Here is a 27,571-nt window from a genome sequence, read left to right as displayed (position 1 = left end):
AACAAATGAAGATCCACTACCCTGAAATTCCACTAGCTTAATCTATTTTTTTATGAAAATTTGAGTTTTTTTACTTAAAAATGCTACGGACCTGAAACATTTCATATTCATTGCACTATTAAAGAAATACCAGAAGATGGCAGTTTTGGTACAGAAGGGCAAACCAGTTTTAGCATTTCACTTACAGTATCTTAATATATCAAAAACACTAAGAACATATATATACTATTATTTGAGTTTCTGTCAATGAAAAAGGAGAAAGTAACTGTCAGACTTGAAATCAGGCGATGAGATTCATAAAAAAAGTATTTAAAATGGTCAAATTTTCATTCAAAATTATTTCTACTTTTCGAAGCTCTATACATGCAACAATTATTTATTAAATATAAAGATGTTAAACTACACTATTTGAAACAATATTTCAGATAGCTGCACATTTGTTTATCCTAACAAGTGGTAATTAAGATTTACATCGATTAGCTCAAGCTGATGGATAGAAATGTTTATCTCTGCATCTTTTATGCTTGGACTTAATCAGCTTACAAAATAGCAGTTTATGTTGGACCACACTTTTTAAATATTGAAATCTTTTTCTGCCATAGATAAAACCTGACAATTTTGGAGTTAAATACCTCAACCATTTTTGAGTAGAGGTAGTGTAAAAATATGAGAACTACAATGCAGTTAGGTAGAAATATTGACATATGTACTAACCCTACTTTCACTGTTTTAACTTTATTGCAGAAAAAAAAACACCATGTCTGGAATTAATTGACCAGTATGGAGCAGCAAGAGCAGTTTGTGCATATTGATAAGAATTTAATTTCTTTGTGTGGACATAAAACATTGTTACAACTTCTAAGATGCAAATCTTTTTTTTTTTAATACGTGGTTGAAGCCTCTATCTTGGTTGACACAGTACCACAGATCTTGTCACGTCTCAATTTTTCCAACTCTGGAACGATACAGTACCTGCCATGTATAAAAGATCAAAATGCATGGTGTTTGACTAGGATAGTGGGAAAGTTTGGAAGAAAACATAAATTCATTAAATCTCCATAGGTTTCTGCGTTCGGAAACCTAAATATAACCCTCATAAAAGATTCTGACTCTGACTGTATACCACAGCTAGAATCCGGCCACTTGCTGTTAAACATGCATGAGTTACAGTCTCAGCCCTGCTTATTCCTTCCTTTCTACCTGTCTATTGCCCAGAAATGTGTAGAGACCGAACAGATTACTAGTAATATTATTAATAAAAGGTGTGATGAGTAGTTCCAGACTGCTCATTGTCAGTGAAACAAGGAGGCAGCATGCTGGGAGCAATTGAAAACAGCTTGGTGAAACTCTCCAAAGTGAGTGAGTTTCCCATTCTGTGATAAACCATCAGGAAGAACAGCACAGGTACTATGACTTTTTATACTTGTACTTTAATGGCTAAGTCAATTGAGAACAAATTCTCATATATAATGATGACTGGGAGACCAATTTATATAGAAAATGATTTACTGGAGCCCTGCAGTATCTACTCCTCCATGGTGTAACCTGCTCTTATAGGGAGACTGCATGGGTGACTCCATGAACATGTATTGACTCCACTGTCTGGAATACTTGTTTCTACGTTCTTCTTTCTTTGCAACAAAAACAAACTAGTTTTTGAATAAACAAATGACGTTAAACAAGACAATTTTAATACTACAGTAGAAAATTTTAATAGTACAAATTTATGAAGACAGCTACGATGTTTTCTTTCATTGTCATGTTGCTACACACCCCATTCTAGCTATCACACAAATTGTTCCTATATGAGATGAAAATGCTGTCCTATTTTCTTTTCAATGCTGAGGCAACTATGTAAATATTATAACATACAAAATAGACCAATAACTACAGATGATAGTATGCCTTTCCAGCCACATATTATTGTTTATACCAGTTCATAAGTAAAATGTATTTCAATTATTCTGTTTTTAATATGAAGTATTTTTACAATTATCATTCATGAAATATGTTTGGAGGATAAATTGGTTTCAGTGTTCCTTAAATATAATAACAAAGGAGGCAAATGTAGTTATTTTGTTAATATGCAAATAAAATTTGCATATAACATGATATAAATCGCTAAAAAATGATAATGGACAATAACAGTAAAAGTCAGGGAGTTTTCTCAAATTGCAACACTGAGGAACAAAAAACTATTTTAATTAGCAATAAACTTGAATCAGCCTTTTTGGTTCATACTTTCAAAGCAACCAGTCTTTATTATGCCGAGATTTTGTGCTCATCTTGGCTCAGTGCTATCCATCTGTTCTGCTCACTTGTGCGGTATCTTAACTAGAGAACATTTGACTGTGGCAGCTCCCCTTATTCTCACATGTTGCTGCTCCCCATAGATTTGTGAAATCTTGAAAGAACCACAGGTCACAAACATCGCTGTTAATTTTATTAAGAAAATACAGTAACGACCCCCCTTTTGGGGAAAAAAAAGTTTTTTTCTTTTAAAAAATATTTCAGCACTATATGTCCGAAAAGGGGATTTGAATGTAGCTCTTCATTAAACCATCACTAAAATATAATGGCAAAACTGCACATTGAATGCTTTCTTGACTATCCCATTTCTAATGGCTTTGGACATTTATATATTTTTTTTTACTATTTACTGTACATACTTTGATTACATTCAGGATACAACCACAAACACAAAAGCTTTTATTCTGTCCAGTTCTACAACAGTTTCAGGTACCACTACAGAAAAAAATTTGTAATATAAAACTAACAATTCAATGTCTATTTATATTTGCTTTAGAAATAAATATTGTATTATTGGTAGAGTTAAAAACAACTGATACAACTCTTGCAAGGCTGTTTATTTTACTAGCTATAAAGGAGAAAGTGGATGTGCACAAAGAATCATTAATAATTGTGTCAGTCAAGCTCACCTAATAGATATGAAGCATTTCCCCAATAAGGACCTCGACACTCTGTGGGGAAGTAACAGTATCCTCTCTGGGACACTGTGTATCAGCCCTCTTACCATTATAATCTGTGCCCACTTTCTCCCCAGAGTCCTGTTATAACGCTGTTGAACAGGGATCTATCACATCCACGCAAAAGCAGGGAGGAGCTTGGCTGGTGCTGGAAAACTCTAATTGGAAGACCTTTGCAGCTACACCTTTTTGGCATTTATTTAAGTCTCATCAACAGCACAGGAAATAGCTGGACTAATTAAGAGGGAAACCTTCCAAGGCAGTTTTTTTTAGATCAAATCTGAAATTGTAGGGTATTCATTGTTCTACAAAGCTTAGCAAAACAATGTAAGGTCTAGCATTAATAAATGACAGGACAAGCAAAGAGGACAGTGTCTCAGCATCTTCTGCTTCGAACTAAACATTTAGACAAATGTTCTTAAGTAGCCGAAAAAGGGAGAGAATTATTACTATTATTATAGGTACAGAATTAAAATTACTGTCAGTGCATTAAATTTGCTAGGTATATCAAATAAACGTGTTAATACACAACTAAATGTGTTACAGTGAAACTAAAAGCTGTGAGTAATAGAACAAAAAAAATATTTCCACAGTATGTAAGCAGTGTTTGTACATAAATGCAGTTAAATGAGTTTAACTTGAGGCTATTCTAAATTTTCTCTAATAACTCTAATAAAAAAATTGAACAGCTAATATGAATGCTGGCAGTGGGCCACCTCATGAAATAAAATACCATAACTACAATCCTGTTGATGTTTTGCAGGTGGGTCAGTTAATTTTGAATCAATTAAATGTGATTCATATAGTTGCAACAACTACATTTCACTGGATATTTCTGCTACTTTTAGTTAGCTTAGCAATGATAACAATAAAATAAAAAATTATAGTTATATGGAAAGAAAATGTGTTTTTATCCAAATTTCTAAATTCCAAATTTTACCCATTTTAGCAGAGGTACTGTAAACAGTTTTGGGCTATTTTGTTTAATTAAATATCCTGGAATTCTAGTGAACATATTAAAAAAATCCTTTGTTTTGAATTTTTAACAAAAACATACTGACATTTAACAAAAGTAAACTGACAAAGGCTGAGATTTAAATCATTTCATGAAGTATTTATATGATGAGCTCAAGCCAGGTAGTTATAGAGACAGATACAATGAAATCTCAGTCTGATAACCATGCCACAAACAGGAGGTTTGAACTGATTGACATTCAAAAGGTGCACATATTTATTCAAATGGAAAATTTTTTAGCATCTTCCAGGACTCCTCCAACACACTGCACTTGTGCTCAAACAACAAAGTGGTACACCAGGTTCACAAGAATCTCAAGGGCAATAATCCCTTAAGATTATAAGAACATAATCCATGCACATTACAGATACCCACAGCCTCAACTGCGTTGTGAAGAGAAGTGTGGAACTGAAATGCAACAATCAGGTGTAAACGCAGTGGCATGTTCGCAAGTCTCCATAACATCCACTGGACATTACCCACAGCATGGGCAATGGGAAACATGCAAACCAGTCATAGCGCTTGCAAGGTCAGCCATCAAATACAATGAAGAGTGCACATTCTAATTCTCCTTTCCTTTGAAACATTGTCCCTTTCTACCCTCATGTCAATGTTTTCATAGTTCTCGACTATGATCATGCATGGGTGTTCCTCTGTCAGCATTAGAAATTGTAAGTAAACAACAATAAGGATCACAGTCAAGTGTTCAGTAAGACTGGGATCAGAGGAATCCTATAAAGCTAATCTGCAAGGGCAATGTAACAAATGCATTCTGATTCATAAAGACTCTTACAGAGGCATATTCATACTCCAGGCTTATCATGCTCATAGTTTAATCTTCCCCAAAACAGCAGATTTGGTCTGGTCAAAGGTGTTCCAACACACACTGCCCAACCAGAGAAAAGAAAATGGAAAGAGAACCAGCCCTTCTGGTCTGTGCTCTCTTAGATCCCAGAATAAAGATCTTTCAAAGCTTTGTATAATAAGGAGCAGGGGCACTTATGGAGAAAAAAATATGTCAAGCTGTCTAAAACCTTGTGCTAAAAATAAATATTGCTTTAATTGTAATACATTTTTTTTTACACAAATCTAGCAGTTTCATGGTATTGTTTAACCTATTGCAAAACTTCAAAGCACATGCCTTTCTGATAGGAGTTTGAAGATATTCACTACAGTATGTGAGCAATTCTTCAGAAAAAAAAAATGAGCTGTAAAATCGCCCTTTTCACTGCTTCTGTACATCATTAGCTTCTGGCCGGGTACTTCAGGTATTCTGCATGTCATTTATGTGCAATTTTGCATTTTGACAATATAGCTATTTACACAATGTCCATCCAGGCAATGAGGTCCCAATGATGAAAATCTGACCACTGAGTACTAAATCAATGTCAGCATCCTTTAGGTCCTCAGAATTCACCTTGGAGTGAAAAATCAATGCTAACAGCTCAGGTTCCCAAGGCTTTCACAGATATCGATGTTCTGGGAGCTGAGAGCCTGAATCATTTATGGAAATCAGTGAGCGCATAAGTTCTTGGTGAGCAATCACAGTGTTCTGCTTCCCGGCTCTGCAAGGAGTGTGACAACTAAGGTGCCGTTGGAAAGGACATGCTGCTTTGAGCAGCACTAAGAGATAGGCCCATTACTGACGGAGCGTGCTTCGTGGACAAATCCCTAATCTCCAGCCTCTCTTGCTTGAAAGTCAATGTAGGTTTAAATCTTTGCTTCAGACTATTTTAATGAGGAAAACAAGATGCTGACTCCATCGCTTTATCAGTCATGTTATAAATGATATGAATATATACATTCTTTTCCACAGATGTTTACATTAACTATATGCATCTACATTCTTGTTTTCCTGTAAACGGAGAAAGTAAACAGCTTTTTTTAAAACCCTTCACCTTCAGGAAGACAATGGAATAAGCAGATCTGTCTCAATATATGAAACATAATGCAAACTTGTGAATCAGACATGCTCCATCAAATGTGGATTTTTTTTTCTTGAATAAAAATATAACACTTCATGTAGTTTTTTTTCCTAATAGTAAATGTAAGGTTCTAATTTCATTGTAGTGCATTTACATAGAAAGAATTTCAATAAATAAGAAGCAAGTTAAAGTACTGTACATGTATTTCTATCTAATGACTGCAGTATAGTTAATCTCCATGCACCATCATCATCATCTTAAATATGGATCTACCAAAGTCTCAAATACAAGCTAACCAACACTGCCGAAAATAAATTGCCTGAATTTAATTAAAATGCGACAGGCAGCCATTCCTTCTTTAAAAAAATGCACTTCCAATAAAAATATTATCTAATGTTCAGTATATACTTAAAAGGAAAATAAGTTCAAGCTTCTTCTCTTCAATTATTTTAAAGTCATTGTCATCATTTTCACAAAATTAACAATCAGTAAGCAAAAGAATCAATGATTCATGTGTTGTTTTTTTTTCTGTCCCAAGTCAAAACTGTCCATGTAGTGCTTCTTGTTCCCCCAGTCAGGACCAACACCTCAAAAGAACAGTTCCTCAAACTAATGGTGTCCTGGATGTTGGTGTCTCATTATAGAATGCCATGCTGTTCCACAGAAGAGACTTCAAACAGTCTAGCTCTTTTCAGGAGAGCCTTAGAATGTGTTTAGGAAGAGCTGAAGGAATCAATCCCCACAGGGAAAGAGGAGAATGAAAACTCTTAACACTGGTAAACAATAAAACAGGTATTGTGTTTGTATATGTGTATGGAATTTTGTGATCTCTACATTCATGTGGGCTTTAGCCCGGTGCTTTTGTTTCCTCCTAACCTCCAAAGATGTACAGGTTAGGCCTGATAAGGCACTCAAAACTGCCTACTTTCAACAGACCATTCAAGGGTCTTTCGTACTTGGGATTTCCGTTCCCAGTACAACCAGTAAAGGCCATGAGACAAAAAAAATAAACAATCAAGTGAGCATAAGGGGCCAAATTCCTTTTCAATTATGGCCCTTCTGCTCTATAGTATAATTCATTTCTTTGTGTCTTTTTTTACCTACCTTTCGCTTCCTGACTCTTTTTGGTGATAGACTTTTAGTACTAGTTGGAGACCCCGAACAAGGAGCTAGATCTCCTTCATCAGCCTCCTGCAAAGTAAACATTGTAACATTTTCAGCAATTTACAACTTCTTGTCACTGGAATTGACAGTTTTAAAAGCTTTCAAGGCTCAAATTGAAGTTTCTGTATAGTATGGAGTAATTAACTTACCCAGGTTGCACTTGCATATTGAATTACTATGGGCTATTTTTGATATACTGTACATAAACACTGTATACATTCTTTGTATTCTCATTTCATGCAATGTGTACACCACTTTTACAGGATTAACAAGGGAGAAATTAATAAATGAAAACAGACATCTACAACTAATATACCACTATTAGTAGTGAAAGCCTGCTCTTATGTGCACCATATCCAAGTTCTCAGCTTGACAGGACAAGTTGCGATTGCGCCATCAAAGCAATCACTCTCATGCGAACATACATCTCGTTACAATAACTTTGAAGAAATCAGTGGCTCATTGATAAAATATGCAAACAATAAAGGGCCCTTTCACTGCCTGTATGACATGACAGGCTATAGCTAGAGGGTTCGTTTTTAAAAATGTATTATACTGAACAAAGCACTAAGTAGGTTTCAAAACTGATTAAAACACTGGTCGCATGAGATTCTGGAGAATCACATACTCCATATAGAAGTAGACGCATGTGGCAGGGAGCATCACGGAATTTCAATAGCTTTCGGGCTGATCTCAGTATCAAGGATTTTAGTGTGTGAGCAATTTGAGATACAGATTTGGTTTAACCTACTGTATACGTATGTCTGAGGGAACAACAGTCAGGTCATATGAGTGAGGTCATTGAAACCCCAAGTGGTCAGGCTCTATAAGCCAAAGAGTTGCTACAGAGGTAAGGCTGAGGTGTAGGGAAGGATATACATGGGGAAAAGGCCGTCTAGCCCTTTCTCCTGTTATTCTGTTACAAACCTCAAGTGATTTCAGTGGTTTACCTTTTGTTTTAACATGCTCTTCACTTCCTTTATTCCTTGCTTGGCATTTCTTTTGGCCTATGGAATTGAATGAGTAGATCACAATTAAATTGCAAATACTGAACTGTCAAAAAGATTGAGCATTCATAATGTTTCCAATAAAATAAATTGTTTGCAGCGATCAATACTCCCTGCATCATTTTGCCTAAGCAAGGAAGGATACAATTAATATTACCAGCATATAACCTAAACATGCTTTAAACATATACAGAATGAAACAATGCTTCATTAAAAAATCTGCAACAAAATAATTACTCAATATTTTGGTATAACATTGTATAATTTGGTATAAAACAGCTGAGATTTTAATGTAAAAAACTTACAAATTTGTAGGCAGTTTTCATTGCTGGACTTGCTTTGTTTACTGCAGTGTTAATAAAAGCACCACCTTTCTAGGAAGAAAAGAATAAATGTACATCAAATGCAATATTTATATGGCTTTTTCACAACAAAACTTGGAAAGTGCAGGCTTATTTATTATAAGAAATGACATTAATTGGAAATTAATTGGACATATAATAATATTATATATTCATATAAAAATGCTTTACAAATAGTACACTACCAGCTATTAACACCTTGTATCTTCATGTTACAGGTCAGGTTTAGTTACTGGAGGTACAAAAGACAGCTATGAGAAAAGAATCAACTGCTTTTCAGTAAGCACTAATAATATTAACCTATCTTACTAATATGTCTTCAGATAATTGATACCAATAAAACACAAAGAAAATACAAGGGTAATATAAGGGTATTTCTGGACAAAACAGAACCATCAACGATAAATTAAAAAATCTTGATTCCCCTTCTCCAGACATACAAATAAGAAAAGGAAGCACAATGCTAAAAACCACATTGGTGAAAAGAAATATAAAATATTTTAGATTTTGTGTAGTTTTTTAGTCTAATTTTTGTTCTCATAAATATACAGTAGGTGAAAAGTGAGGTGAAATTTTCCAGAATTAGCAGAAAAAATATAAACAAAAATTAAAACTTTAGATAAAAGATCATGAGGATATTTCTCTTTCTCTGCGAACTAAATTGCATCACAACAAGCAATACAGTATGTATTTCTCTCTAATTCTATTTTCTATCCCCTATTTAGGATATGTAATTACTGTATATGAAAGACCTGCAGTATATTTACAGTATTATGTAGTGTATAACTTCAGTGTAATAGGAGTGGTCTATCAGAATATATTTAAAGCAAGCTGAGATATTCACAGAATGTAAAAAATTAGATAAGCATAGACTTATATAACTAATCTACTGACTGTAGTCAGAATTTACGGTATGGTTTATAAATCTGTTAATATATACAAACAATACTTTTGTTTCTGGGATAATCTGAGTGCCTGCTAGGTGTCAGATCTGCAATGGCTCATCACCTTCAAGGTTTCCATTGACATTTTCTCCAAACCGGAATGCTAAACACCTCTTGCTGAATTCTGTACCTACTGGCTAACCATGCTCATCCCATGACACAAGTCCACTCTGTCAGAGGTAAATGATTCAGAACAGCAGAGCGTTTTGCACTAAATGTCTTGATGCCAAACAGTTTAAAAAAAGGAAGTAGGCCTTTTGCAGTCAACAGATTTGAACTTTAATATACGTCTGTGTTCTGATCCCTCTCAAGTTTACCGAAAGACTTTGAGCTGGTGGATACTGAGCAATGGATGTGTTTCCTGCCAGAACAATTTAGAATCCTGGAAGACCAGCTGCCACATCAAATCATTGCTGTCTGGAAACCTATAACTACGTTAACACTTTTATAGAATGTGCTTCTATTGTTTTTATACATCTATTTGTATATGTTCTCCTATGATGCAAGTGTGAAATAATATGATGGATTAATTACTTTTGCAATACTATAAAGACAGGTGAACACCAATAGATTCTTTAACAAAGTGTAACACACATTTATTTAACCAAACACTCCAATACAGGGGGCATTTCAATACAAAAATGCTCTACTCACCAAAGAGGAATGTGATCTTTTTTAAGTGAACTAGTAAACCACTTTATTTTAGTTAGGATATGGTTACTCAAGGAGAATTGTGCTGGGACTATTTCACTGGGGACTGATAAGATACTACCTGTATCACACATATACTCTTGCGTATGTAGATGAGGAATGTAATATGATTGTGGAACCCACAACATTCATGACTTGTTTAACAAAACTGTACATAAAGATTAGTGAAAAGCAGGAATATCTGAAACCAAAAACGTAAAAAAGTAGAAAACCCTTTCATGTTTACTCTGTTCCTTTTTTTTTTTAAAGTTATTAATCAGGTAATAACTGTTTTTATCTCAAGTTGTCCTTACCTTAACTGTTTGCATCCATTGTTGATAAGACCTAGAGTTGCCTAAAATTAGAAGTATATATGTAAGAATGATAATATATTTAAAAACATTTGTAAGTTAATATTGATAGTACTCATTTTGTACCTGTTGCTAATGAATGCATTCTTGTGATTGCTGACACTTTTATTGCAATTTAACCAAAAAGTGATTTATCATTAAAACAGAAAGGAAATGGTTGCCTACACATGAGGAAGAAATAAACAAAGACAATTAAAATGTTTCTTTCGGTACATTCAAGTTCATGGGTTCCTAAATTTCTGGTTGAAGAGATTTAAGACCACATATTTATCTAAAAAAGACAAATTGTTAAACAATTTGTGAAATGCAGAAAGTAATATTTCAATGAAAATGAAATAGTGATATTTATAAAAGCATTGCTAGTATAGAGAATGATCCGTGTTACACAAAGAACATAAATAGTGCTACTTACTTCCACAAAAACCACCTTCCGTGATTTCCTCCTCAAAGATATCTGTGAAGCCCCTTCCTGCGTTTAATTTTGCTAGTCTGCCTTCAATGAACTATAGAAATAAATCAAAGTTCAGGTCACATTAAAGGTAAATGACAAAATATTGTTTAATCCTACCTGTTCCAGACATCTTCACAAATTAAAAAGAGTGAAGAATCTTAAAATTAAGAACAGCTGGTCGATTAACATTACAGGCCAGCATGTAGCATGTCTAGTGTCGGGAAATTTAATTTCCTCCTTTGTCACACAGAAGGCATAAAACATTCAATAAATCATATTGTGATTACCAGTTTTAATGCTCAGATTTCAAAGAGACAAATAAGCTAAAAATAATCACAGTTGAGAGCAGGAGATGTATTTCATGTTTTGAAATTACTCAACCTAAAAAGGTAACATTTTCATAACTAAACATTTAAGAGCCTTAAAGCACAATATTTGTGTGTATTACACAGGCATGAAATTTTGGTGTTGCATTGTGTTACTTCATCCACACAACAAAACAAACATTCTGGCGGCATGCTAGATTAATATAACATTTCTTGCACTGCATCTAATTCTGGAATCCTTGGTTCTATTCTGGGTGTAAAAAAATAACGTAATGTAATTATGTAATACTCCCTCTAATCAGAGCAATCAGATTTAATGTACACAATGTCATGTGCATCCCAATTTATATTCATGATGACCCTAAAATGCTCACCTCACTAGTGCTTCACTTATCTGCATGTCAGCTATCAAATAACATCATAATATCTCCTGTATTATCCCAATAAAACATGATCCACATACATTTTGCACAGAAAAGCAAAGTCAAAAAAAGCAAAAAGACTCCCCCAAGGCTGTTAAAAATCAACAGTAACGATTCTGTGGAGAAATAAAGCAAAGGGTTTTCTTTCTTGGTTTCCTAAAAAAACAACAATAAAAGTTCTTTACACACATCTTAGCGCATCACACAATACTGTGATTTTACATATATACCTTTTAAAAAGGATTACAAGATTTTAAAGGATTGTATATCTTCATGGCCTTTTTACTTCTTTTGAAAACAATAATAAAAACAGGCAACATGCTAAAAGAGAAGACATATTTCTCAATATTAATATGCACTGTGATCTCACACTATTAGTTCAGGGATGGGAAGTGTCATACACAGCACAAAAAATAAAAACACAGCAAGCTCTGCCAGCAAGTGATTCTTGTAAGGGTTGTGGAGAAACTGAAATGAATCAAACCTTATTGGAGAAAAAGCATGCACCAGCAACACCAAAATGGATAAAAATTGAAAGAAAGCAGATTTTCAGTGACACATTTTTTGCTTTCTCTTGGCAGGTAGGATTTATCTGGAACAGGCTTATTTCTAAATGGATGTAGTTCATGGTCAGAGCAACGAACATCACTGGACTTTTTCACTGAGGTTAGGAGAAGATAAAGGCACCCAAAGCTACTGCAGAGCTGAAAAAAGTCTTTGAACTGTTTGTCACTATCTCTTCTAGGAAGGTTATGAATTTCTTTCACGTCAGAAACAAAGGCTTGATTAATTGTTATTCTCATCCTTCTGTGAAAAAAAATTATCTGAGGCTAACCAAGGCACTAAACTATAACTGTCGATAAAAAAGAAATTCATTAAGGCAGGCTTGCCAAGTACTAGTATTAATAGTTTACATTTCTTAATCAAAAGCAATTGCTGATGGTAACATTTTCTGTAGGTACTGGCTTAAGAACAGTACAACATAACAGGGATTCATTTTAATTAATGGTTAAGATAGTTCCTTTTGGTTTTTATGACATTACCTTCTAATTTACTCTGAAGCTCACTCTAGGAGTATTAGAAACTCTGTATATTATATGGAACATTCAGTTTATCATATTACCTTTTTAACTTTCTTCTCATCTGACACAGTAATGAGACTAGGAACTGTCAAGGACATGTCCAGCAAAATTATTTCTAAGCAAAGTATTTGGAAATACAAAATTTCATAAAAAGCCACGAAGCTTCTAGTACAGAATAAAACAATCTATAAAACTGTATGCCTCCTTCAACCATATGAAGATTGAAAAGTGTAAAGTATGCCACTTAACACACTTTAATGGATTATTTTTTTAGGGTTTCATGCAGATAAAAAAGGAATTAAAAAATAAATGTTTTAGTTGTCCTGCTTCAAAGAGGACAAAACAGGAGGAGTTTTTTTTCCCCAACATACAAATCCTTTGTTGCCCAAAGAAAATACATGAATTGGTTTTCAAAGGGTTAAACAGTCACACAATCATATAATTATATTTCTGATCCACAAAATGTGTATTTTCTACTTCACAAAATCTTTACCTGTTTGAAAAGTTGAAGGTTTACAGCCATTTCCAGGAAACTTCTCATTGCGCTAGACCGGTGATTTACAAAACTTTCTTCACAAAAGGTGACTGGCTCTCCCTAATGAGGAACAAAACAAAAGTGACATATGATAGAGATTTGGATAATAATGATTCTTGTTATGCAGTACACTGCAGTGTCATTATTCTTTTAAAAACACTTTTTTTTTGTTTTACCACCTGTCTTTGTACTTCAGTTTTTATTGTATTCAAATGTCACATATTCCAGGCAGTATTGAATCATTCAGTCTTGCTAACTGTAGTACCATCATAGGCATATATGCAAAGGACAATGATTTAATGTTGTTCAAAATATAGCCCATTTTTTTAGGAATTTTAAAAATTATTTTTGTCCTGAAAAAGAACACTGTAGAACCAAGGACTCATAGTGGAATTAAAACATTATTTACCAATGAAAATATATCTCCCTAGACAGTGTTGTTCCTGTAATCTTCTTATTTAGGAGTGAATCTTTGTCTCACATACACAGGCGATATAACTGGCAATGGTGCCAATAATGAGCTCTGCAGTCAGAGATCACATTCAGTGCTACTAATGAGCAACAGGAAACAAATTTGCTATCAGAACTCTTGTTACAGAGAAGTATTTTCATTTTTTTTAACTTTAGAACAAAACTGAGCTTTCAAGCTAAGAATTAATGATACAATAAAGAGATTATACCTGGTCTTTTATGTGTTAAAAGTTACAATTTTAACCAATGATTTTACAGACAGGTACAATAGAGGAGCCATTACTAAAATCTAATTTGGTTTACTGTAAGACAGTACATGCTGTACCATCATACCATAATGAAAAAATAAAAAAAGGGCCTGCCACACAGATTCAATGGTCAAAACATTAAGAAAAAGAAATGCAAGAGCCAGTGAGGATATACATCGGATCTAATAAAATATAATTAGCATTTATATTACTTCAAATAATTATTATTCCTGTTAATAATATTGGCATCTGCACATTTTAACGTATTACTAAAAATTAGGTCAAAACATAAACTGGATTCACCGTGTAGGTATTTACTTTTATGTCAGCCAAAGAAACTAGTTCCAACACACCTGCCAACATGATGAGCTACTTAAAAAACCTACAATAAAGCATGTGCTGTTTTTTAAAAAAATATATATTTTAGAGTTTTCAAAATAAAACTTTCAAGTGTAGTCCAAGGGGAGCTAGAAAAAATTATGCAAGCGGGGGATTATGAAAAACCTTCCTTTTTGCAGGTACAGTTTAGAAAGCTGAGGTTCACGAATCACTAAGCACTAAATGAAGGCCTGCGCTAAATCTCCATATATTTTACAAAGATGATCTGGCAACATCAGCAGTTTGTTCATTTTGTACCATATCCCGGCCGCTCTTTTTTCACTAATTATTTATAATAAATAATAATTTAGTTTCAGAAACTGAGAGAAAGGGTAAAATTAGACACCACTGGTAGAACGAAGCATACTAAGCTGTATATCCTTTCTAATCACGTAGCTTTGCACTGGAAAATGAATTTTTGATTAAACACTCAATGAAAATGTATTTCTTTTGATATATTGAAGCAGCAGGGTGGCAATACAGTTTCTATTTCTCTCCAGGGAATACCCTGTTTTGTATGTTTGAGGTTTGAGGATGTCAGAAAATACCGAGATTCCACATATAGCTGAGCAAGTCCATGTCAGTTTTAGCTTAAGAAGATTTCCAAGTATGAAAGCATAGAAATGTGAAAGATTTCATACCAATACCACTCCTCTGTAACATAAGAGCCAAATTGTACATGCATCCTATTTCATACATTAAAAAGTTAAAAAGGCCCTTACAAAGGCTTTAAAGAATGCAATAAATACACAGAATTGTTTTACAATGTATACCATTATTAAATAATAATAGAGAGATCTTTTCTTTAAAAACGAAAAAATGACAATAAAAATAATTCCTTAATAAAAGATGGATTTAGGGAAAGAAGAATGTGTGTTCAGTAAAGGAAAAAAAACATGCATGTTCACAGTATCTTCTATAAAGATATATAAAGGTAAATAACATGAGTGCAAACAATCCAGTACTCTGTGTAAAGTAGTGGTCTTCACACCCAAGAAGACTTAACGGATTAAAAGTTGTGTTCATTTTTCTTTTGGAAAAGTGGAATTAACTTCTTCCTCCACAAGGGTTAATGTGCTACATTGAGACAGCAACACAAGCTGCAATCACTGCTTAAATTCAAATACATTTTTACAATAAAAAATAAAAGTTTTGAAATTCATACAAAGCAATACTAATACTTTCTATACTTTATATTAATACATTTTTCTTGATTCATTGGTACTATCATCTCACCACTTTCCACTTTCCATTGTTTTCTGCTCAGTTTAGATTGAGGACAAATAAAACAATAAATATTAATCTTAAAAGTTGCTCTGAATGCACTACCAAAAACAGGATCTCAAAGTCTGGAGTCCAAATCGAATATATCGAGGACAGAAAAAATATAACTTCAGTATCCACATCACCATTCATAAGGCTATTAAAATTGTTCTAAAAAAGAAATGCAGTTTTAGTGAGTTATTGGAAATCTAAATGGTAAGTGTAAGATAATTGTTGCAGTTAAAAGTTAAATAAAGCCATGAAGCTATATATATTCTTCTATTCATTTTGAAACATAATAATTGACACAATAATTTAGAAACAAAGACAGTTAGTGTTTACAGATTATGTAGATGCATAAATTATGGTTTCCCATTCTCCTAGCCTATGCAGTCCAATTATTTTCTAAAGCTGAAACAGAGGCTTTGCCAAATATGACAATATACTATGTTACACTGAGAATGAACTGTAAAGCAGTTTACTAGAATCTTTCAAAAAGTTAATAAAAATGGAAAACTGGAAAAAAAACAGCATAGTACTGTGTAGCTTGTCAGTTTTCTAATGTTCAAAGGCTTTGGATCACCTGAGTTCACTAGTAGTTTTACCCATTTTCGGATTAACTGTCCATTATTCACTGGCTTTCCAACATTCTGTTTTGAAGACACAATGCGCATTGAGTTCATTTCGACTTAATAATGGTTTGTCTCAGGCAGCGATTGCTGCACAAGAAATCAAATCAGCTCATTAGCAGAGAGGTTATCATTGATGGCTGTACTCAAAAAATGATTATTCAACGGATGAATAAAGTGGTGCATTTGTAAAAAATATAAATTTGTCCGTTTCACTTTATATGTTGCTAATAAAAAGGTAATAATACTATTAATACTAATCCTACCAGAAACGTTACTAAAAATATTAAATCACTGTTAATGGGACATTACAAAGAAGTGCAATTTTCTCTCTGCAGAGCATGTGTGAATCTCCATTCTGCCCAGTGGGTATTTCACCACTAAAACATTTACACCTGTGTCTGCACACCGCAATTGCTGTAATCCATTAATTAACTTGGAATTTTATTTTTTTTTTTCAGCCGAAGTGGCTGCTAAATAAAATCTTACAGGTTTGTATCTCAAGGCATCTCTGTAGGATCCAAACAGCGCGGCCTGAGTCCTCAGGAAGGCCCTGGCAACTCCGCTGCCTGTTGCTGTGGACTGCTTCTTCAACTTACTTTTGAGTGAGGAGACCTGCGTGACCGAGAGGAAAAGTTAAATTAACACCTCTGAAATTGGTAGAGAGAGACACAAACTCGATCGGGGTGTGAACCGTCACATTTGCAGGTCAGCCAAAAAAGCCTCCCTTCTTCCTGATAGCTTATCTGTTGTGCTGTGGAGAGCACCTGCTGGTCTGTTAATTGAGAAGAAGGCAGGGGGGTGAATGTGAAGCGCTAATGCAGAGTGCTTTGTGCACTCTCTCAAGGCCTCTTGACATAAATAAGCTTTAATTATTTTCTCTCTGATTTGTTGGCCATTTTTCGACAGGTTTGCTGCAGGAGCAGAGCATGTGCCAACTTGCTGTGGGTTGATAAAAGATGTACCCTGTAGATCCATGAGGGACCCGTTTCTTAAGAGACTCTCAAGTCCTCCTTATCACCTTTTTCTAGTATTCATCACAGGAGTAGCATCAGGCACTTTGCATTTTCAAGAAAAAAAAAAACAAGCCACTAATGTTTTCTTGCGTAATGTTCCTAAAATAATTAAAAATAAAAATCAACTAAGCCTAAAAAATTAATTACCTGTGAAATTTAATAGGTCAAAGACTCTGTAGTCAGTTCAGTGCTTCTTCTGAAAATCTACAGTGAATATGTTTATAGTACCAAGCTATATATATAACATATACATGGTGCAACAAACAACAAACACTGACATTTTAAAATCAAGTGATATAATTCAGCCTGATGAATTACCATTGTTTTGTTTTCGCTATTTAAATATAAATGTGATGTCATTATTAATATGAACCATGTTATGTATGGCACAATAAACAATCAAAATATGGAGTAGCAGTGAACTGATGCAGGGAACCTACTGTATCTATGCTAGACAGCCTCACAGAAAGTAAAGTCTATTAAATGCAGCCATTTGTTTTCTATGCTGTTCACTAATTTCTTGAAAGCATAAAAATCAAGCAATGTTAAAATAACACATGGAACACATCTACATTAGATCAGACTGATTTAAGTTTATGCAAAATAATTACTAATTCATACAATTCAAGTATTCATTTTTGAGCAAACACCAAAGTATAAAAACAGATATTCTAGATGTATTACATTCTACAGTACCTTTCCTGAAAAACAAATTAATGATAAGCTCCTTTAACTATTAATTGTTTTTACTGTTAAAATCATTAGCATATATTGTTTTTATATTTTTTATAGGATAAACTTCTAAATTGCACTTTTTAATAATCACTGCCAATTGTATTACAGACAAATTTAGATTAATACATCTATTTTGATGGTGGCACATACAACTCGTCTTGTATGCAATAATGGAAATTGAACTGTCAAACTAATTAACTATTATATTTCTAATAATGCTAACGAGAACTGAACGAAGCATCACAGAGAAGCTTAGCTCTACAGGTGATAAACCTATTTGGCAGTGACATTTTTTAGTGTAAAGTCACAGTAGCTATGATCTGATCAAAGAGAGAGACCCCCATTGGGTCCAATTATAACTATAGTATTGTAGAAAAATCATTGAGTTATGATATTTATAATCTATGCAGAAAGGCCTTTCCAGTATAGGTCTTTTCCTCAGAGCTGTGATCTTTTCAATTTACATCAAGGGAAGATAGCTCTAGATAAAAGTCTGGAGTCCAATTCGTTTAGCCCACAGAGGGCATACACTGTGGCTCATTAAAGTCTGTTCCATTAACTCCAGCACAAGGCTTGAAGTGCGTAATGTAAAGTGTGTGGGTCAAAGGTTACACAGAAAACAGATCTCCATTAAACTTACCAGCTGGAGATGATAATTAACAGGTGCATTGCTGTTTTTTTATAAGGATAATACACGACGGATCTACTGTATGGTGAATACAGTATAGAATATTCCTTAACTCATTCTAGAACTTTTAAATCTTAAATGTGCTTTTATATTAGATTTCTTCTTTTTTTAAGAAAACAGCTACATAATTACACAGCATGACAATCCATTTACAAGGTCTGAAAACAGCATTGTAACTACAATTGGACTAAACACACAAACGTCTGACATCAAACCACATAAAATTCAATCCAGGTTAGTTTTCCCACATCTAGTTTTACAAAACTTCAACCTATGCACAAAAAAATACACTAGAAAATCCTACTACGAAAGGCTTTGTGGATTTACTTAAGATGCATATCAATTACGTGTTAACATTTTGTATTTATGCTGGAATATCACAAATGAAGAAGATTCTATTTTTTTTACAAATATGATTGGAATTCTGTGTACAGTACACTATGAAATTTAAACTCCTTCTATCAATATACTTGGCATTTAGAAATGGTATAATACTGCTAAGACACTACTCCAAAAACTATGACACTTACATCTTATCAAGATATGTTTCTTGGAATTTCTTTTTTAGATTCTGTGGAAAGGAGACCATTGGGAGACAATTAAAGAACTACAAAGGGAAAAAGTTTGCTTAAAAACCTTCAGTATTCTTTTGATGTACAGTACTGTATTCTGAAGTGCACATATACATGTATACAATCTTATTCATGCACAAGACTTAGAAGCATTCAAAATTTCACTTTTTGTGTGGTTAATAGCTGCACACAGGTTTGGTTTACAGTATTATTAAGCCTACATAAAAACTGCCTTCGTCAGAGAATAGAGAAAAATAAAACAACAAAATTTTTAATATGATTCTTTAGTAGATAATCCCTAAAGCCAATGATTAAAAAATTGAGACTGGTTATTGAGCTGTTTTAGCCTTGATCAGAGACAACTATGACCTAATTCATGTGTTGAAAATCCTCAAAGCCCCCAGTGAATGTCTTAGGAGTGCAACCAAAGGATACAAGTGTAAACTACATGGATGTGAATGTAAAACTGAGAACAAGGAAAAGTTGTAACTCAATTAACTGACTGTGCCATCCTATGACCAATTTCTTGTAGTTAGTTGGGGAAAAAAACACCATCTGCTTTTTCAGTTTAGCTCAACTTTCACGTCTTCTTCAGAAATGTATTTGACAGTTCCCACTTTATGTTCCTAGTAAAGTAATATGACATAACTGTTATTGGTAAATATTGCTTTCACAAATTTTTCAACTTAAAGAAAACTAGAGTGAATTCAACAAGTAGAGATAGTAGTGTGCAGATATTCAGTCTCCAAAAATAAAAAAACAGCATTTTATTTAATATGGTGATACTTTATAACTTTATTCCTCTGGGCGTACACTGTAACAAAGTCAAGTGCAGGAAACTAAGTAAAGGAGGTACTTGTGTGTTTTTATTTGCTGTACTGGGGAGCTGGCAATAGGAGCTGTGGAGAAAGCTGGAACTAATAGGATATCCTCCTGGGCCTTCCTATTCACATGTGCTGGGCTGCTTTCTGAAGCAGAACCTACATGCTGGATATGATATACAGTATATACAGACAGGGAAAGACAGTCATACAGATACTGAGCCACTTAGAATTATGCAAGTTACATCATGCCAAACTGCAAAGTTATCGGTTTCAGGAGTTGATAGTCTTCAAAATTGAGAATAAGCTGTCTACAGTAGACTGCAAATAATGCAATCTTTTGTAAAAAAAAAAACTAATAAATTGAACATCTATATATATAAAGAAAGGCAGAGTACAACTGCATTTTAACAAGACCCCCTTAAAAAATTATTCGTAGTATTTGTTTTTGCAAGACGACAATTTTTTAATAGTATTTAATGCAACATCTGCGATTTCATTTACTATTTATATTGTACAACTATAAAATTAAATCTCTCTAAAATAAAATATTTTAATTAAGAATGACAGTACTTTGGTTATTGTGTTGATTCTACTTCATTCTTTCTCTAATATAGAAAAATATAAATGCAGAACATATAAACAATACAGATAAACAATGTTTAATTCAAGGAAAAATATTGTTCAAAAACAGCTTGATGTAATTAAGGTAATCACACTTCTGCGTCCTGATCTACAAATAATTAAACAAATGGGAGTTACTTTAAGAGTAAAGATGTTTTAATATTTTCCAAATTTCAAAATTCTAAATTTTCCAAATTCACGGTCTTCATGGTCACAGTTTTTTACCTCTAACATACAATATGCATACGTGTAAGTCTCCTGTAACACACAAGAATTGTATTACATAATATGTTCACACCAATCTGTTGAACAAAAACACTTGATAACACTTGATATTTTTATTTAGTGGTTTTCAATAACAATTTGTTTAGAAGCTAATTTTACGTTCTAAACAAAACTCTTAAAAAATTAATTTCTTAGTATAAGAAAACCATTTTAAACCCTATTCCTTTGTTAAAAAATGACACAAAGAAAAGTAAAGTACACCATAAGCTAAACTCCACTCTTTAATAAATACGATTTTTATATGAAAATCCTGAATAATAATCCTGAAAGAGCTAAGATTCAGAATGGTGAGTCATTAGATTTATCAAAAAAGTACAAACTGTTAAAGTTTCTTTCAAGAAATTATACGGTCTGCTTCTGAGTTTTCTGTGTTTCCAATAGGTAAATATTCCCTACAAAAATTCAAAAAAGTAAAAACTACCTTCAAACATATTTTCAATAAAATACATTTATTCAAAATACTATATAAAATTTAGAATAAGGAACAGTCAAGGATAAATGAATGTGAACATCTTATTTGTTTGTTTGATACTGGTTTAATACATGTGTTTCATTACTTTTATACTGTATAGTGAGCAATGCTAATAACTTTTGCAGCCACATGCACTATATAACTACCACCCATACCCAAAGAATTGAAAAGTAACTGTAGGCATGTTGTCATGTGATGAATGGAGATCTCATAATAATTTTGGCAGATGATGGTCTATATGAAATAAATTAGTTAGCTAACACTATCAATCTTGTGCAGGCGTCATTGCAGTTATCTAAAAAAATCTTTAAACCAAAACTTTAATCATTTCATTTAAACCATATGGCAACCACTAATATTAAAAGCATAATAAAGCAAAACTGTCCAGAATTTTAAACTTATTTAATTAAATCACTACATTTTTCTCCCTTAAGGACAGTACATACTAAGCTTTAACTCCACCTTGGCCTACTTTATATCTTTAGTATAGATAGAAATTTTAGAAATTTGATGACAGTCATTTTTATTTTTACATTTTAGAAATGACCAATGTTAAACCATTTTACGAATAAAATGTTTAAATAAGAGCAGAATGAGTGCATGATATATTTAAAAAACATTTCTGTTTATTTCAGAAACATCAAGGTCATTGCAGTTTGGTAACCACATAAGACATCTATCAATTCCAAGGAAAATACTATTGTTTCTAATATGCCAAAATAAGAATTTGCTTCATCTTCACAATTCTTTAAACATATTAATGCCAGGTTGTCAATTCTATTACAAACACAATAATAAACAGGAAGAAATGGAACTTGGAAGTTTAAATTATAGAGAAGTCATAAACAGAAGAAAATGCTGCAAAGCATAAATCCTAACATTTTTTAGAATATATAGGCTCCAGCTCCCCTGAAACCCTGTATTGGACAAAGTGGATAGAAAATGGATGATGGATTTAGAACATAAAACAACTGTAAACAATTAGAAATTATAACAACAATCCTGGCCATATGTAACTCAATTTTAATATGATTTATGAAAATAATTTTAACTCCATATTTCAATATTTCAGTTAGAGCCTTGAAAAGAATGCCCAAACATTTTAAAATTGAAATTAAAATTTAAAATGTTATTTTTTTATTCAGCTCCTCTTTTTTGTTTTTTCTTAAAGCTCAGATTTATATTTCTTTATTATGTAGTCTACAATTTTTCTTTCATATATTATTAAGGAAAAAACATTTAAGACTGAACCATAACTTTCTGTTACACAAACTTTTTGGGTACCCTCTTCCCTCTTAGGTACTTAATTTTATCTTTATCATTATTCAAAGACCAGGCTTTTTCTACTATGTAATACTGTTAATCATTTAAATATGTTTGTCTGTTTCTTTCAATGCCATCAAATGATTTATTTAAGTTAATTACCTGTGCTGCCATATAAAGACATTACTGGAAAGCACGGTGATGCCAGTTTCTGACAAAAATGCAATCAATAGCAAACAAACACATCTTATGGTTTCAATAAGGGACGTTTCCAAAATTATTATCGCAAAATTGCCACATCCTTTTAAAGCTTATACCAATTATTCTTCCTATTTGTAAATCTTTAAAAAATTTCAGAACGGAACTGCTACTGGCATGGTAGCATTTCTAATAGTCAATAAATCAAAAATATTAAGTGTGAATTTTGGAGAAATGGCTATTAGGCTGAGGACAACACAGAACACAGCATAAGGTCTTGAATGTAAAAAGGGCAAGTAATTCAGGACAACTGTGACCTCTAACCCTTTCCAAAGTAGGGCCAGTGGTCAAACTATCATAATAATAAGGTCCACATGGAACCAAAGCCTTCTTACATATAATTACACATATCTCCAATGGTTTGCCTTAAATTAGTATGGGTGCACGTTCTTTGTCTGAAAACATTAGCAGTTTTGGTTTAGGTCCATTTTTTTTTAATAGCTGCAAAAAATATTATATTTTCTGCCTTAGAATACATATCATTCTGAGCTTGGCATCTGAAGCTCTAAGAATTTTGCCTTTAGCTCAATTTACATTAGTCTTGGAAATCAAAAGATTAATTGTTGAGCTGGAAATAACCATGTATTGTATGTATGAATGCATCTTTTTCAGGATGTTGGCTACATAGAACAAAATGTAAATTCAAAGTATTTTTCTAATTAATACTGACATTTCTAAATCTTTTTTCAATAGCTTCTGAATTACATAAGATTTTCTAAAGACATTTTAGAATAAATGAACTCACAGTGTCATTTGTTTTTCATATTCAAACATAAACTGTAAATTACTCGATCTATCTCCTATCTTCCACTGGTTCCCTGAATCTTCTAAACATTAAGGGCTTCGTTTTGTGTTATAAACATTTTTCAATTAAAAATGTCCTCACAGAAAAATGGAATGCATCTCCCATATTCAGCAAGTGTTTTGCAAGTAAACAAAAATAAGTTTCCTTTAATTAGTTAACCAGGTAGAGAAAGAACATTTTGTTCTGCATTTCCATTTGATATCCCCAATGGTGAGCTAATAAAAAAATGTTGCTGCAATAAATACATTATTTGACATTTACGTATTAGGTTGGGTAATTTAACATGAAATACAGAATGCGTTCTATTATTAGTCAGTGAAAAATAGCATTGCAAGATCAAAGCCAAGAAAGAGCTGCCACTTAATTTATCAAACTATGTAAACAAAAGAATCTTCCCCTGTCATTTTCAAAAGACCTAACTCCCTTTTATGACAAACTCAGTTTGCAATTTAATTTACAAACAGAATCCTGAGTAAGCAGACATTTTGCTAGGCAAACAGGATCGGCAAACAGTGGGGTTTTTCGCTCAAGCCCCCATATCCCAGCGGGGTACAATGGATTAAATTGTAATTGAAAACATCCCCCCAAAACAAATAAACTACTGAATTTTGAAAGAAGGATGAAAGACAGATATTTCTGACCCCAACTGTACGACCATTTCCCATTATACTGACCAGTGTCATCAGATCATTAATTAAAGGGGAAAGCACTGGCAGGTGGCAGAGAAGCAAGAACTGATAATTGGCCCCCTTCTTCTTCCTGCCTTCAGAAATCAAGGTCTTTTCTTCAGCAAGACATGCCACTAGGCAGACAGAAATGCCTACTTTATAATATAATGATTAAAATAAGATGAAGAGACTCCTCTGTTCTAGTAGCTCAAATGGCTAATGAACACCACTGGCTTTTTTAATTACAAGTTGTGCAATTGCTAAACAGTGATTACGATGTCCAACTGATGTTGTTAAGCACTTTTGAAATAATAAAGAAATTCGTGCCGTATTTGATATTCTTCAGAAATGTACAGTTATAATTGCTGGTTATGTCCCTGAAAACCTCGGCAAAAGCATCAGCTTGTTTCTGCATGATCTTGCTAGCACGGAGCAAAGGGACAGAAGCAGGAGGCCAAGACATCTGAGTGGACTTACCACGTCACTAGGCAGGCTTTGCAGGTCATCAAATGGCGTTTCCAGAGTGTTTGTATCAACGTTTAGGATAACTACATCTTCCAGCGATCTACTTTTGACTTTCTGTTATGTAGAGTAAAAGAATACAAGAATGGAAAGATTATATAAATGAACACAAGGTAATGAAAAGGATATATGGTTTGAAACAAGGTGTCAGAATATAATAAAAACAGAAGCATGCAAAAGTATTGGTAACTCCCATTAAGTTGCCTCAGTAGTTCCAGTAACAACCACCTTCAGAGCAATTACAAACAGCTTGCAGAGCCTAGACTCTGGGCCAAACCATTGAGAATTCTTTTAATATTGTAAATCAGGATAATAGACTAAAAACAAATTGATATATATACATTTACAGCACTATGCTCTCATGAAGAAATGTTTAGTACATTTTTTTAAACATTTAACTTTCAGAGTGACCACCTAAAGAAGACATTTTATAACTGAACTAAATGCAATACATATTATTACAGATACATGGTAGTGAAACCTTGTTGTCATGTAATCCATTTAAAAACTGAAGATGACAACATTCTAAACTAAGGGTTTATATGTTATAATTGTCTTAATAAATACTGGATCAAAGGCAAAATAACAAATCACAGTTCAGTAAATACAGATAAATTAATAGACAATAATGATCAGGTATAGAAAAAGGCTAAATATCTATTAACTGCTTTTCTAATACAGGATTAAGTAAAGGAGATTATGGTTTTCTGTGAAATACAAAGCATACAAACATTTAAACCAAAAAATCTTGTTTAGTGTGCAACATCATAAATCAACAAAATGTTATGCATTTATTCTGATACCTACAAATTCAACAATTATTTTCAGACTGCATGTGGAAAAAAGCAGAGGTATGTAAAATTTTAGTTTGTCATTCTGTGACAGTTCCTGCTATGGAGACGCATGCTGATTTTATCTCATTATGTATGCCCAGATATGGTACTGTCACTAATGCGATTTGTGATAAATACCGGGAGTTCCACAATTGTCAGGCATATCAAATTTAGACATTCTGCTATAGGTCTACTCCCAACCAACGCAGCATCTTCAATAATGAAGCGCAAACGCTTTCTCTTTTACTTGTAGTAAGCAGGCAGGCTGATGAAAACGTATGTCACTTCAATTTATTCCCTGTTCCATGCTAGCTTGTCCAATTAAATATTACTTCATTATCATTTCAAAAGACTTAATATTTTAATTCTATAAACTGGTAGCAAAAGCATGTTGAGTTCAGTACATATGCAAGTTACTTGAGAAGCTATACCCTCTAAATTGCAGAAATGACAGACTCCTAAACTTGCAAGTAGAAAATTCAATTCACCAAAGCACGTTTATCAATTATTATATATTTACAATGATTGCTATACACAGTATATGATAAAATAAACTTGGCCCACTTTTAACAAAACCGTTTACTTTTAACCTTTAAAAGTTTAAAAGAAATACTCACCTCTAACAAACTGAGATGAACTCCAACCACATATGGCATAGGGGCACTGTGGAAAAAAAAATAATATGCATCTTCAGCCACTGGTACTAAACCTGTTTGAAATTAGGGGGAAACATCCTGTAGTACAAAAATGCTATATTTGCAGCATTCGAACACTAACCTAGATGGTTAACATTTCCCATAATATCTTATTATTCTCAAGTACAATATGTACATTCACTGTTGCGTTTTTCGCCACTGAACCATTAAATAACCTGGAGCACTTCCAAATCTACTTCCACAAACAATTCACATAAAGCTACACACAGTTGACAGTTATAGCCTGTCATTCAAATATTATGATTGGACAGCGTGACAAAGGATAAAATATTAGTCTGAATCATATAAGGAAAGTTGTAGAAATTTTAGAACACTAATTAAAAGGAAATGCCTATAAAGAAAACTTTATTAGTGTACTACACTATTTCCTGAAATCATTATTGTATTTCATTACTTTATATTAAGGTATTATTTAATTAGTTTAATTGGTAAGCAATTTTTATCTGACTCTTGTATAAAGGATTCTGTGCTCTTACTAACTAGCTAAATCTTATATATTTTGTGAGATTGCTGCTGGACCTTTTCAATCCAGTAGCTAATAAGTCAAGATGCCCTAGCTGTAACATCTGCTAGATATGACTGTAACATCACATTACTGTACTCAGCTTCTTCATTTCGAGCAAAATTTTGCACGCTACAGGATTTCCTCCTTCTCTGTGCTATAATTATTGTTGATTGCAAGAGTAATTACTTTATGAAAGTCTAAATTTAATTTCACGAAAGGTTTCTTGTTTTTTTCCCCAACATTAAAAAGGAGACCACCCACTTGGATTAAGTCTCTGGTCTTTTTCTTAGCTTGGCTAAATTATGCCTCATACTGCATTATTAAAATTAGTGAAAATATTCAATAAACATCCATTTGATCTTGCTATTTAGCAAAAGCCGAAAGATGAAAATTCAATAGTCAAAGTTAACCAAAGATACATTCTCAGTTTTAGAATGGTTATCTAAATGTGCAATGCAGCCTGATAAAATTAAATGAATTTTGAGCTGAAAAAATGTCTCTATATACAGTAGTAAAGA

At 33.2% G+C, this 27,571-nt stretch overlaps 1 protein-coding gene across 2 annotated transcripts in view; it reads right to left on the bottom strand.

Moving 5' to 3' along the window:
* The window catches only part of dennd1b (DENN domain containing 1B), a 96,726-nt gene that overhangs the window by 10,661 nt on the left and 58,494 nt on the right, over positions 1-27,571 (bottom strand). For both annotated transcript variants that reach the window (XM_088927045.1, XM_088927046.1), the window contains 9 exons: positions 26,450-26,495; positions 24,955-25,056; positions 16,760-16,885; positions 13,240-13,341; positions 10,878-10,968; positions 10,409-10,449; positions 8,404-8,472; positions 8,042-8,098; positions 7,032-7,118 (listed from right to left, as the gene is read on the bottom strand). In XM_088927045.1, the coding sequence (XP_088783171.1) occupies positions 7,032-7,118; positions 8,042-8,098; positions 8,404-8,472; positions 10,409-10,449; positions 10,878-10,968; positions 13,240-13,341; positions 16,760-16,885; positions 24,955-25,056; positions 26,450-26,495 (721 nt within the window). The remainder of the gene's footprint in view (positions 1-7,031; positions 7,119-8,041; positions 8,099-8,403; positions 8,473-10,408; positions 10,450-10,877; positions 10,969-13,239; positions 13,342-16,759; positions 16,886-24,954; positions 25,057-26,449; positions 26,496-27,571) is intronic.

This window comes from Atractosteus spatula, chromosome 11, assembly GCF_055471065.1.
Source record: "Atractosteus spatula isolate fAtrSpa1 chromosome 11, fAtrSpa1.hap1, whole genome shotgun sequence".
NCBI classification, from domain to species: Eukaryota; Metazoa; Chordata; class Actinopteri; order Semionotiformes; family Lepisosteidae; genus Atractosteus; species Atractosteus spatula.
Note: the sequence above shows the minus strand (reverse complement) of the source record. Positions and strands in the feature narration are given on the sequence as shown.